Genomic DNA, 13845 nt, shown 5'->3' with positions numbered 1-13845 from the left:
TCTATTTAGTTTTTGCCAAATTCTGTTCAAAACACTCCCTCCATGTGAAGACTTTTGGGCTATTTGGCCACCATCTCTGGCCGTCCTTTCAGGATGCGCTCAGAGAAGGGATCCTTTTATATGATTGTCTCCTAACATCTCTTTACTCACCACCCTCTGCTGTGTCCTTGGCTGAACTGTGATGTCCTGGTCACTTCCATTGTCCCCCCGACTGGAGTGACAAATAGGCAACTCTTATCTCTCCTGCTGGAGTGTGGCATCCTGGGGGCAGAGGTGGGGTCTGGCTCACCATGGGATCTTTGGCCTTCCCATGGGACTCTTCCCCAGGGTGGGCCTGCAGCTCATATGCTGAGAGAAGGCACAGACCAGGTGGGTGCCGTAGGGCTCTTGGAACCACCAATCAGAGACATGCTGGCAGGACGATCACAGCACGTGTCAGACCACTGGGTGAGTAAAACACGCAGGTGAAGCTGGGAGGTGGCATCACAGACGGACCGGGGGATGCACATGGGAGCCCGTGAGCTGGGTGATTCTCCTGGGTGTGGTCCTGCAGCTGCCCACCCCCGCTCGACCCCCCACCCCACACACACGTATAAAACCCTCTCCAGCTCCTTCAGCCACCGGCTCAGAGCTGAATCCTGTGAGTGTTGGCAGAATGTTCTAGGTGTGTGTGTGTGGTAGGCCACTTCTTCTCTTGATGAACACAATACTGCCTTCCTCACAGACCAGGGTGACATGCAGCTGTAGGTGCTGAGACTCTCATTTTGGTGGGATAGGTCCATCCACAAGTGTTGTGAGAGTGGGCCACATACCCAGCAGTGTGGTGACTACTGGTGTTATGTTGGGAAACAGTGAGTATGGTGCTGCCTTGGGGAGATGGCAGCAGGAATGCCAGCCTCAGTGTGGAAGGACAGGGTCTCCATGCCTGCGCTGTCACTTCCCAGCTTGTCTCTCAGCGACGAGATGTCTGAGAACCGGCAGCCCCACCAGGGACCCATGATGATGCTCTGGAGTGAAGGGTCTCCCTGCCTGTGAAGGGTGTCCTTTTCTCCTGGGCATGGTGAATGAGTGTGCAGGAAAAAAGGTACCACAACTGCATCAAAACAACCTCCTCAAATTCAGGACGAGTCTATTTCCTTGATTAACGTGCATCTGGAAGAAATATAAAATGGCTATTTCCGATTACCATTAAAGTGTACTAAGCCAACATTCGTGTATATTTTTCTCTCCTTCATTCACTCAAGGACTTGAAAAGAAACCACTTCGCTTGCACTTAGCACCGTGTCTGTGTGATTTATGGACTTCCCAGGTGGCGCTAGTGGTAAAGAACCCACCTGCCAATGCATAAGACACAAGAGACGTGGGTTAGATCCCTGGGTTGGGAAGATCTCCTGGAGAAGGAAATGGCAACCCACTCCAGTATTCTTACCTGGGAAATCCCACGGACAGAGGAACCTGACGAGCTTTAGTCCATGGGGTCGCAAAGAGTCGGACACGACTGAGCGACTGAGGACACACACGCATACACACTGTGTGATTTATTCCAAGAGCTGCCAGGCGCCCTGCAGGTACATCTGATTCAGTGGGGATTGATGTCCCACCTTATCACTGCAGCACCTCAGCAGCTGGGGGGATGTCTCTACACGTCTAACTTAATTGCCAGATGCATTTATATTGGTCGACCAGTTGGCTGCAGTCTATGTAGCTGAACTGTTAACATGTATGTTCTTTTGTTCAACTAATGACCTAAACTTTATAGCATGTGGATAAAAAGTGTCCCCAAATGTGGAAAGGAAACTGACAGAGCATGTCGGTGTCTCATTAAACTAACTGGCCCTTGCCTCTGGGGATATCTGTGAGCAAGTCAGACAGAGCGGGCTTATCCCCATGCTGACGGCCCAGATCCATCAGGCGGTTATCTCTCCAGGAAGCAGCAGCCTTCTGTTTGCTTCTTAGGGAAACTTCAACTTCTAAACATTTCAAACAGAAAAAAAAAAACCCTCTGTGATTTTGTGTGTGTGTGCAGGGTTGGGGGTCGGGGGGAGGTGCTGCTTTTGCAAATATGACTTAATAGGCTGCAGCTAGCTTCTTGGAAACCAAAGCATCTTTTCAGTAATGTTGAAAAGCCTTTCCTTTTGACTGAAGATTAATGCCTTTGACTTTAGAAGAACTCTGCTTAGAGTTTTGTGGCTCCATCGAGCCCCATGTGAGTGAGCACATAGTGGGGAATTGTCTGATGGCACAGAGGCATACATCATTTTAGCTCTTAAAATTATATCAGAGATGAAGAACACATTCACATTCTAATTTAATGTCTTTCTGTGACTTTAATCATCATCTCAGAAATAAAGTGCTTTTTTTAAGATTCTGTTGTCTTTTACTATGAAAGTGAAAGTGTTAATTGCTCAGTCATGTCCTACTCTCTGTCACCCCACAGACTGTAGCCTGCAAGGCTTCTCTGACCATTGGATTCTCCAGGCAAGAATACTGGAGTGGGTAGCCATTCCCTTCTCCAGGGAACCTTCATGGACCAGGGACTGAACTGGGGTCTCCTGCATTGCAGGCTGATTCTTTACTGTCTGAGGCACCAGGCACCAGCAGATTATCTCTGATATAAGAGAAGAATCACATATTTTGTTAGAATCATAGAGTAATTGAGAATGATCATCTACTGGAGGGGGTAGTTTTGTTTCTGACTTGTTCACTGATCTTATTTTACATAGCTAGGGCTATTTGACATTATTTTATATGTTTCTATCCATTTTCTTTGGAAACCATAAAACTGGGTCTATAAACTTTCATTTGTATTAATTGCACCCCAGCTGGGTTATGGTTTGCTGTTTTTTGATTTTGGAGCTGAGAGCGAGAAGGAGGATGATGTGGGGTCTGAATGAAGAGAACCAGGCTTCCATGTTTGAGGTCACTTGGGGAGGAGGTTGTGTTTGTGGCGGCTGCACATACATTAGTGGTGTTTGTCATTGATTCTAGGGAACAGCGGGCATCGTTTTAGGGTATGAGGATGGAGTGGACTTATCATACAGTGATGATCGTTCAGAAAAAGCTGAACCTCCATCTTCAGATGCAGGCCTTCTGCTCAGCTCCCCACTTCCTCTGGGACAGAGCTGCTGAGCGAGGGGTGCTGACAGTGACCAGGTCGCTCATTCCTCATTTGCTGTCTGCTCCATGCATATCCGTCCCTACAGCACACAGCAGAGGGGCTTCCATCACTTCTGCAGCCTTGGTCAGGAGGGTAAAGGAGCTGAAGCCCTTGTGTGCCAAGCACACTGTTGGGTGTGTGGACAGTTGAAAAAGGGGAGACATTGTCTTCACTCTGCAAGACCTGAAATCTTGCTTGTGTTTATTTACATTCATATTCAGTAGGTATGAATAGTAGTGTAAATGATTATACTATTTAATGGGTTGGTAGAGAAAGAAACCGTATATTAAATTATACATGGAGATGTCCGACACAGGACTTTAGGGGAAGGGCTAATAAATTCAATAAATCATCAGCAGTAAGAATAGAAGAGTTTTCTTTGAGCCAAACTGAGGACTACAGCCCGGAAGCCTGATTCCCAGATGACTCTGAGAAACTGCTCCGGAGAAGCAGGTTTCTCAGCACAGTTTTATATCTTGTCAGAACAAAGAGCATTCAACAAGCCAGGGATACATTTCTTCAAGGTTTCAAATCACAGACCAGCCTGACATCCATGGAGAGTCAGCATGACCTTGGCACCTGGGAGGGAGACTTATCATCAAAGGAGGACCAGCACCGGCATCCCAGGAAGGGAGGCATTTAATCTTTATTTTGAACGTGGACAATTCTTCACTTCTGGTCAGTATGTGCTTTTCTTTGATAATTAAAGCAGATGTACAGTGTATGTTTGATAGGCCACAAACAGGCTATTCTAGTTAGCATCAAATTCAAGTCAACTCATTCAAGTGAACTCAGAATGACTTCCCCAGACCTCAATATGTGAACATTAATTTTTTTTATTTTGAAAAACAGGCTGGTAGAGATTTAATTTTATATACCATATAGTTCCCCTCTTGAACGTGTACAGTTCAGTGGGTTTTAGTATACTCACAAGTACGCAGCCATTAGCACATTCAACTTTAGAATGCTTTCATCACCTCAGAAAGAAACCCCTTTAGCTGTCACCCCACTAACCCACCAAAGTACAAGCAGGAAACCGAGAACCAGAGGACAAAGTAGCATTGTTGGAGTTTTGTTACATTGCTTGAAAAATAGATTGCAACACAGAAGGTATCATACTTTAGAGTCTATCTGTAGTACAGTAGGTCCCCTACACACAAACTTTGCAGACTTTCAAAGATGCAAATGTGCATTCCATAAACATCAGGCATGAGTGACATTGCACCTGGACCTTCATCTCCAGTTGTTGACGACCCTTCAGCTCCACCATCTCCCACCACCTCTCCCCCCTTCAGTTAGTAACTCTTCTTGTCTGGTCACTTGATGCCAGCCCCTGTGTGCCAGCTGTTGTACTGGACTACTGTACTTTTCAAGGTACTGTACTATAAGATTCAAATGTTTTCCTTGTTTTTTATGCACTGTTTGTGTGAAAAGTATTATAAACCTATTACAGTACAGTACTATATAGCCAGTTGTGTAACTTGGGTACCTAGGCTCACTGCTGAACGTAGAACAAATTGGACTTAACAAATACACTCTTGGAATAGACCTCATTTTTATGTAAGGGATGTATTTACCTATTCAGTTTAATTAGACACTCTGGGGATGAGTGTGTATGTGTAAATGGACTGAAGAGTCTGGGTGTTCGCTGTGACTTTGTTCGCTGTGACACTGTTCTAGTCTTGTGCCCCCGACACATCCTCTTGGTTGGGGCCCACTTTGGCCCCGTGTTTGGCTGCGAGGTGGGTGGAATCATAAGGTTGCATCAAGGCTCCTGTGGGCCTAGAACTTAGACCTGTCTTCATGGAGCTGGGAGCCCCTCTGTGGGAGCAGCTCCCCCACCATATCTCAAGTGTCTCAGCTGGAACTTCTTTCTCTCTCTCCCCCTGACCTCTGTCGGGTACCAGCCCTACCCCTGTGGTCAGGTGTCTGGTGAGTTCTCTCTTGGTCCTCGTTACAAGCTCAGCATCAAGGTGCTCTGCCCCGAGGCAGCGTGGTCCTGCCAGACAAGGTGGGCCTGGCAGGTGCTGGCAGCGCCGACCCACTACCAGCCTGTAAACAGCAGGCTTGCTTCTTTGGCAGTGGTACAAGAGGTTGCGAAAGGTGGTAACCTGATACATGTGGTTGTTGGTGAATTCATTTCCTCTGAAAGTACCAGGTGGAATCAAAGGTTGTGATTTGGGCTTCTCTGAATAGGCAAACGAATCCTCTTAATCTTGCATTTTCTTTAATCAGACTGCAAGATGAACATTATTTCACTTAGCATGCTGAGTATGTCCTTGAACATGAAATGAAAACTGTTCATTATAATTAAGAAGGAGGAAATGGGGTGCTGTGTTTGAAGTCCCAAAGATTCATTTAAAAAATGGATGATTCAGCAAATGTTTATTTATTACCTGTTGTGTTTGGTGCTGTAAAGCAGGTCCCGAACACCAGGTAGCTCAGAGCCCAGTTGTGGAGACAGAAATACACAGCTGACCGCATTTCCGATGAGGCTTTATCTGAAGAAGCACCATGATGATGGCCTCGATCAGCTTGAAGAACAAGTACAGATACAGCTTTACAGTAGACTCGGCTGACTGCTGTCATAGTTCATTTCCTCTGGGGGTGCGCATGCGTTAAGGCCCACGTCCTCGCTTTACACAAACCCCCATGGGTGTTCACTATGCCAGGTTTGCCCACCAGCCCAGGACCTCCTGCCCCATGTGCTTGATGGCTGGCCTTATCTCTCTTGATGGCAGGCCATAAAGTCCTCTGTCTAGGACTTTAGCAGGTGTCCAGAGCCATCAGGAATCATTTTCATGCTCTTTTTGGGGAGTAATAGAATGCTGTTGCTTTTTCTCCAGTAACTTTTATTTTTAGACGTTTTAGGCTCACAGGAAATGAAGGAAAGGTCCAGATATCCCCCTGTCCCCCTGCCCCACACATGCATGGCTTCCCCACTATCAACATCTATTGCCCACCAGCCATAGCTGACGGTAGGATTCACTCTTAGTGTTGTACATCCTATGGGTTTGGATGAATGTACCTCCTGGTTTACACACGTTTACTTGTATGGTCATGAAAAGGGAAGCATATCATTTCCTGCTATTGAGACCAGGAATTAGTGGTTTTTATTAAATATGCATTGCATTGCATGCATGCTCAGTCATGTCTGACACTTTGCAACCGCATGGACTTTAACCCACCAGGCTCCTCTATCCATGGGATTTTCCAGGCAAGAAGACTAGAGTGGGTTGCCATTTCCTTCTCCAGTTTATTAAATATAAGCTTTAGCTTTGAGAAGGGTCTGTGTTATTTAAAAGAAAGACCTTTGTTTAATTCGCTTCTATTCCCACCCAACAAATCCCACTCTCAAATTTTTTAAAAAAAGGACAGGAGAGAGAGGCATTGATTTGTGCACTAACCCGCTAGTCATGGGAACCTGGCCTGGCTACCACCATCCCTGGGCCTCTCAGCACTCTTGGCTGTTGGATTAGGATTGGGGTGAAGGTCAGTAGTGAAATGGTTGCCTTCTTTTTGCAGAGTATGAGCAGTTACAGCTTGCCCTGCTTGTTGATCATTAACCAGGTGGGGGCCTTTGTTCCAGGCACAGGTGATGGGCAGGTGTGATTAAGGTCATTCTCTTAAGCACCTCGGTCGTCATTCATTTTCTGCCTTACAGCATCTCATAATGCCTGGTCCTGATGGAGCCGTCAGCTTGCTCCGAGACATCAAAACTCAAGCCCTTCTCAGCTTTCCTCCTGACTGTATTTCCTATATCCACCTGCCCTGGAGCTGAGGCCAGGCACGCTGTTTTGAAATAATAGTGAAATTTACAGTGGGGAATAGTTAATGTATGTTAGCTTCAAGGAAGCAGACACTCCTGAGAGGGTCTTGGGGGCCTTAATAAAGCATTTCAAGGAAGCAGAGTATCGAATTTATGCTTTTTGTGCTAAAAACATTAAGGTATTTAAATGTGTTATTCTAATCCCTCTTGCAGCCTGGGAACAGGAGGATCCTATATCTTTTATTTAAATCCCAGCCTTCCTCGACTGAGCCTAGTATAGGAAGAAACAGACGCTAACTAGTCGACTTCAGTGAATATAAAACTCAGTGTCATTCACAACATACAACCTAGTAAAGTTTTTATAAAATGCGGTTGCCCAGATCTTAATCGATTTGACACCATTTGGTGTCGATGTTGGGTTTTCAGAAGCCAGCCTCCTGTCTGAGCGCCTCTTGAGTTGCTCTGTGATAAAATTGTCATGGACACAAGTGCAGATGATAAATCCTGAACCCACAAGCCAGGTATCCTGATTTCAAAGGGAGCCCTTTCTCAGTTGCAGAGTAAGCTGATCTTCAGCCAGAGTGTCTTCCCTTTACCAACAGCACTTCTGAAAGCCTGAGTTGCCCAGGCAGCATTTATGGCCCTGGTTCAGGATCAGGTTATAAGGGTTTTGTTCTCTTAATAAAGAAGATCAGATTCCCTATGACTCACACTGTGGGATGGCTGGTCTGTCCCCCTGGAGGCTGGGGAGCAAGATGGGCCATTAGCGGGCAGGTAGTCACTGAAGTCAGTGATAAATATTAATAAATGGCCTTATCTCTGCATTAAGTGATAGCATTCTTCCTTTTAAAAGTCCTGTTTATTGAGGAAACTTTCAGCATTTGCAATCAAGATGTAAAGGCCATATAAAGATGATCTCGGAGGACCAGAAAATCTGGTCTTGGAATTTTTCATCCTTAAACCTTGGGTAATGCATCCCAGTGAAAGTGCCCAGGTGAGTTTGTTTCTCAAGGTCCAACACTAAACGTAGGAGAATCAGGACTGTATTTTGTGTAGTGTGTGTGTGTGTGTGTGTGTGTGTGTGTGTGTACAGCTCTAAGATAGTCAGGGACCCCTCCAGATTTTATATGATTATTAAATATTAAATATAAAATGAGGTAAATAAACCTTTTAAACAACAAGGATATTATCAGTAGAAAAGGTTGATGTATTGTTATAGCAGTCAGTTTATATAAATAGTATTTTTTAAAAGCCTCTCAAGTTCTTTTTTTGCTTCTATCCTCCCTTTTGCCCTCTCCCTCCCCTTCCTCCCTCTTCTCCTCCTTTTTGGTAGAGTTTGAAGATGAGCTCAACTTCAGCTTTTGAGAGTTGAGTTCTACCTGAAGCATCTTTTCTGAGTGTGGAATCATTTATACTTACCATTTATGGAAAATGAATACTTAGACCATGTTGAAAATCATCTTTGTACCTATAGGATGCTGCGGAAATGTTACGGTTTCTGCAGTTTGAATTTAACATCTGCCCACATATATGTATTAAGTTCCTAAAGTGACTGTAGAATTGTCCCAGCAGGATATAAAGCAAGATGACAGGGCACCTGCCTGCTTCCCCTGCAGCCCCTACATAGCCAGATTTGCCATATTGTGCCCAAAGCACACATTCAACCTCCACTGTCATCAGAGGGAGACTGCCTTATGGCTGAAACTGGCAAAATATAGGAAATGTTATCAAAACGTGTGCATTTCAACTATACCAAAATAAGTAATGGTGCTGGCACACCTGGGCTTTTGGCTTCATTTCTTAGCAAATCCAGTGGCATGTTGGCCTGTGTGTCATAGCGTTGGCTGGACAGCATCAGGGTTCATCGTTAATTCATGCAGTTGTTTGTCACCAGTAATGAGATTCAGCATTTTATTCAGTCAGCAAGTTCAGTGCTTATTCTACTAGCCTCTGCGTTGATCATTATTAGCAGTGTGAAGGCACTGAAGTGTTAGAGATTTCAATAGCATGTGATTTCGGACTGAAATCCTTGTGCTGAGAACAAATACCCTGTGAAGTGCTTAAACAGACCTTGTTTGGAGGCCTTGCACCACCCGACATCCCGAGACTGTAGAGACTTGGTGAGCCAGCGTCTGCTCCACCCTCTAACTGCTTGTTTAAGATGATACTCAGGGGCTCACCATCACTTACCATAGTCAAAGCACAGTGATGCAGAGAGGCCTAGGGAGTGGGGTGGGAGAAGAGACCAGGCTTACGTGCTAGCCTGTCCCAGGAGAGCCCTACGAGAGGCCAAAGAGCGCTGGCAGCTATACGTCACTAAGAGCTGTCACAAAAAGCCTGTAGTAAGTCTATAATGTTTCCAGGGATGTTGGTAGAAAACAGAATCAAGACCCTTGGCTTGTTTAGTCAGGAAGCTTGTAAACAGTGTCCATTCCTGGACCGCAGGTGGTGGGGGGAGGAGTGTTTTTATTTACTTCTGAGGGTGTCAAGTTTAGATCTTACAAAGGCATCTGGTCATTTTTTGAATGCTTTCATTCACCATGTTTCTAGGTCTGTTACTTATACAGAAGTTAATGTATTTTTGTGTAGGTCGAAGAGTATTTTTTCCCTGTTATTCATAGTTATGGTTAGAGATGTAATTAATCTTAGAACCGTGATTGTGGTAGTTAGTCCCCATGGACTGAAAGTCCACTGTATGAATCACTGGATTAGCAGTGAGGCTGGGTGAGGGTCAGGCAGGATGAGGAAGGAAGGAAAGGTGAAAGAGACAAACAAACACACCCCACAGAAAGAATGTGCTCAGTCACACTGAGTATATATTAATTAGGATTCATAGAAGTAAATACAATTTAGGGACTAGCACTTAAAGTGCTGGTAGCCCCCCTTGTGGTCTCTCATCCTTCCTGCTCTTTCATGAGGTCAGAGAAGGAATAGTAACTTCAGTCCTATGGCATTTTGTAGAAAACCTCCCCTTTTATATTACCAATTAGATGTGGTTTTGAAATTTTTTAACTTTTATTTTATATTGGAGTGTAATTTACAATGTTGTATTTGTTTCAGGTGTACAATACAGAGTCAAACATGACTGAAACATCTTAGCACACATGCACCATATACTAGTCATTTTGAAAAGTAAAAGTGAAAGTGTTAGTCGCTCAGTCGTGTCCACTCTTTGCAACCCCATGGACTGTAGCCTGGCAGGCTCCTCTGTCCATGGAATTCTCTAGGCAAGAATACTGAAAAAAAAAAAAAAAAAAAAAAGAATACTGGAGTGGGTAGCCATTCCCTTCTCCCAGGGATCTTCCCAACCCATGGATCAAACCCGGGTCTCCTTCATTCCAGGCAGATTCTTTACCATCTGAGCCACCATGCTTTATTATCTGGTTTTATACTCTGAACAAACCCTTCATCGTGATTGATGGTGTTGTGTTTTGGACCCCATAGATTTATACTGCTCTTTCCCCCATGTGGGCTATGGAAAAGAGTCCACTTTCTTTGACTCTCCGTGGAAATAGCCCCTCTCAGGTACAGGTTGCACACCATCTCCTTTGGGGCCGGGCTTCTACGAGTTCAGTGTCAGTGGACCTTCTGTCCTGGGACTGCCCATCTTCAGCCCTTCTGCCTTGGCTGCCCTTCAAACACTGCCTCCATCTCCAAGGTGGAGATGGAGAACTCTTTCTTCTTTCCTCTCACACTAGTCTCTTTTCTGCACTTCTCAAGCCCGGCCGATTTTTCATTCCCTTTTCTGAAAGCAGGTTTTGTAGAAAATTCCCTTGCCCGCCCTAAGTTACGTGTGATGGATGGCAAAGCAAAACAGATCTGTGCTAGTTTTCTGATTTATTGGGAAGACCTATCCCAAGACCTCTGTAAGCATCTCGGCTGCCTTTATCATCCAGGAGGGCAGGCGTGCCCCGGAGGAGTTTGCACGTATGGCTCCCACCCAGCGGCGTGATTACTTACGGGCTGTGTTTTGAGTTAGCTTGAGTTGTGTATTTCATTTGTGAAGCTGGCACATACTTGAAAGCCGCAAGCTACTGTTTTCTGAAGGCTTCTTTGCACATGAGCCTAAAAACGTCTGTATTGGATTTGGAAATTATCCAGTAACTGCCCTTTTAATGCAGCAAAATGTAGATTACAGCTGTTTCCTCTGGAAGGACGCATCGAGTCCTAACTCGTCTCTCTCCTCCTCCAGGGTGTCTCCTCTGCAGAAGTCGGAGATAGTGGACGTGGTGAAGAAGCGGGTGAAGGCCATCACCCTGGCCATCGGGGATGGTGCCAATGATGTGGGGATGATCCAGACGGCCCATGTGGGTGTAGGCATCAGTGGGAACGAGGGCATGCAGGCCACCAACAACTCGGATTACGCCATCGCTCAGGTGAGTGGTCGACCGGCTGTCACATGTAGTTGACAGAGTCTGCTGGTCATGAAGGCCAGCTGGCGCTTGACCTTCAGTCCAGTCCTTCAGCTGCCCCTTTGGAGACGGCGTGGAGCAGAACCTACCGGTGTAGCTGAGTTTCTCTCTTGGCTTCATCTTGTGTAGTTATGAGGCCCTGTCCTGCAGTTTGGGTTTCTTTTTTGGCTGTGGGAAGGGCCAGGCTTTCTGTCATCCTGGTGAGAGGTCATTTCCAACAGGTGGATCTCTGATTTTATGATAATAATCTCTTCCCCTAAACCCTGCAACTGCTGTATGTTCTCTTCCAGCATCCTCCGTGCCCAAGGATGGCTGTGCTTGTAGCACTTGTTCTCTGTATCCCCCTCCTGGCATCTCCCCTCTTCCAGAAGATGCTGGAACCCTTTCTCTCACGTGGCATGTAAGGTCAGGGGAATCAGTGATTCACAGACACGCCCTCTTGGCTATGCCGTTGGGGGTGCAGGGCCACTGCTGTCAGGTGAAATGTCAGGAGCATGAACCCCGGGCTTGGACAGCAGTTCCCGCCCCCCGCCCCACTGTGGTCAGCAGCACAAAGCTTATGGCAGTTTGGACACATCCAGCCCATTCCTCTCTGGTCCATATGATTCAGCAGAGGCTCCTGACATACTTAGTAGCTTCTGTCCCAGCAGTCAGAGACCGAACAGAATGTCTACTCCTCAGTGACAGCCCCAAAGTGAAGGGAAACGGCCAAGCTCCTTCCCCCCTGGGATTTACATCTAGACCATTTTTGCTGCCTAACCATCTGGGAAATCTAGGTGTCTCAGAGAACACAGACTGTTTCCTCCAGTCTCTGATCACAGTGTGCTGGGATTAAATGCCTGCTTGTTGGCTTGAATCCCCTCGTGTTCCTCCGTGTTCAGTCTTTGGGAGAATGCATTAACCTTATCACATGAGCACAAGTAATCATGGCCTTTTCCTCCTTGAAGCTGAAATCTGGAGCTGCATGTTAAGTGTGGAAGAACTTGCTGCAAGCCCAGGGGTGCAGACTGGCCTTCTACATCTTCAAGTCCCCACTTCCCAGAGGGGGGCTCTGCTTAGATGCCATCTCAAATTCCCACCACCCCCCACCTGCCAGCTAGTGGTTTTGCAAACACAGAGAACAGCAGGATCCTTATAAGTCCAAAAAGTGCATGAAATCAACCTTGTTCCTTTTGTCGATTTCAAATGAATCCTCAAGATGATGACTCATGTAGGTAGGAGAAGGAATTCCGACTTTATAGGTGGGAAAACTGGGCTTCCTTTACAAGCCGTGACCTACTGCTGGTCCCAGCCTCTGGGGTCAGAGAACAGCAGACCTGCATGTGACCTTGGGGAACTAGCCCCGCGCACCTGCCTGGTTCCTTTCCAGAGTCGACTGCCCCAAGGCCTGTGGGACTCGCGCTTCCTGCAGGCTGTCAGCACCTGGAGATGTTATGTACCCCAGCATTATTAAATACTTGAGTTATAGCATCATATGGCTGACAGGGGTCTTCAGAGGTTTCCTAGGAGCTCCAAGCAAATATTTGTCATCTTTTTCTTGCAAATGTCGAGGGAAGGGAGATTCCGTGACCTGCTTTATTGAAACCGGACTAATGGGATGTGGGATCTGGAGCAGTTGGTCCCTTCAAATTAAAGGCAAATCAAAATGACAAGCAAATCAAAATGAAAGGGCATATGCAGAGGAGAGCAGGGCTTTGTGACTCTGTTTGGGGCTTTTCTTGTCCATCCAGCCTACATCACCTGTGCTGGAGGAGCTGATGGACAGCCCCAAAGACTGAACATGAAGGAACACCAGGGGACTCTAGCCAACAAGCATCCCTGTATGTCCCTCCCATCTGCCATCCTGTTCAGGTGCAGACAGAGATCCCGTTATTTCGGGTCTGCGCTCTGCTTACCTCATACCCTCCTCACCAGGATGTTTCCTCTGCCATAATTACTAGGTAGGACATGCCACAACTGACTGGGTTCCTTTGGTTGAAGTTAATAAAGTGATAAACGTCTTTGGTCAAAATTCCTGCCTTAGTGCTTGATCTGTTTATTTTAATGTGGATGAGCACGTTTTTTATTGGATTCTTGAGAACGTGCCCTGGAAAGTTATATGCAGAAGGAAAAAAAGGTTAGCCCAAAGACTTGTCCTCGGGAAAATTATGAAATCAGCAAAGCCCAGGTTCTGTTTCTCCCCAGCTGGCCTGTGCTGTGTCCGCGGGGTGGCCCCAGGCTGCCGGCCGGCCCGTGAGGGCCTCACTGTGCAGGCCCAGCCTGTGGCATGTTGTGTCTCCAGCCCTCCGCTGCCTGTTCTCCTTGGAGAGAGTCATTTCTGCCCCTGCCTCCTTAATGTTTTTTGAGCAACCTCATGAAAACAGCATTTTGATTTAGGATTTTTGTTTTTTTTTGTTTTCTGAAAAGAAATCACTGTAGTGCTAAGCCAGGGCCTTTTGGATGGTTCCAACAGATGTTCTCTGTACTCATGGAAGGTTGAACGCCAGGGGGTCCAGGTCAAATACAAA

The 13845-nt window shown here is 46.3% G+C and overlaps 1 protein-coding gene across 9 annotated transcripts in view; it reads left to right on the top strand.

Moving 5' to 3' along the window:
- LOC145530151 (phospholipid-transporting ATPase IB) overlaps window positions 1-13845 on the top strand; it is a 452251-nt gene that overhangs the window by 243773 nt on the left and 194633 nt on the right. For all 9 annotated transcript variants that reach the window (XM_081551000.1, XM_081550992.1, XM_081551002.1 and 6 more), the window contains one exon: window positions 11119-11302. In XM_081551000.1, the coding sequence (XP_081407126.1) occupies window positions 11119-11302 (184 nt within the window). The remainder of the gene's footprint in view (window positions 1-11118; window positions 11303-13845) is intronic.

The sequence above is a fragment of the Giraffa tippelskirchi genome, chromosome 12 (assembly GCF_054371585.1).
Source record: "Giraffa tippelskirchi isolate mGirTip1 chromosome 12, T2T-mGirTip1v1.2.pri, whole genome shotgun sequence".
NCBI lineage: Eukaryota > Metazoa > Chordata > Mammalia > Artiodactyla > Giraffidae > Giraffa > Giraffa tippelskirchi.
Note: the sequence above shows the minus strand (reverse complement) of the source record. Positions and strands in the feature narration are given on the sequence as shown.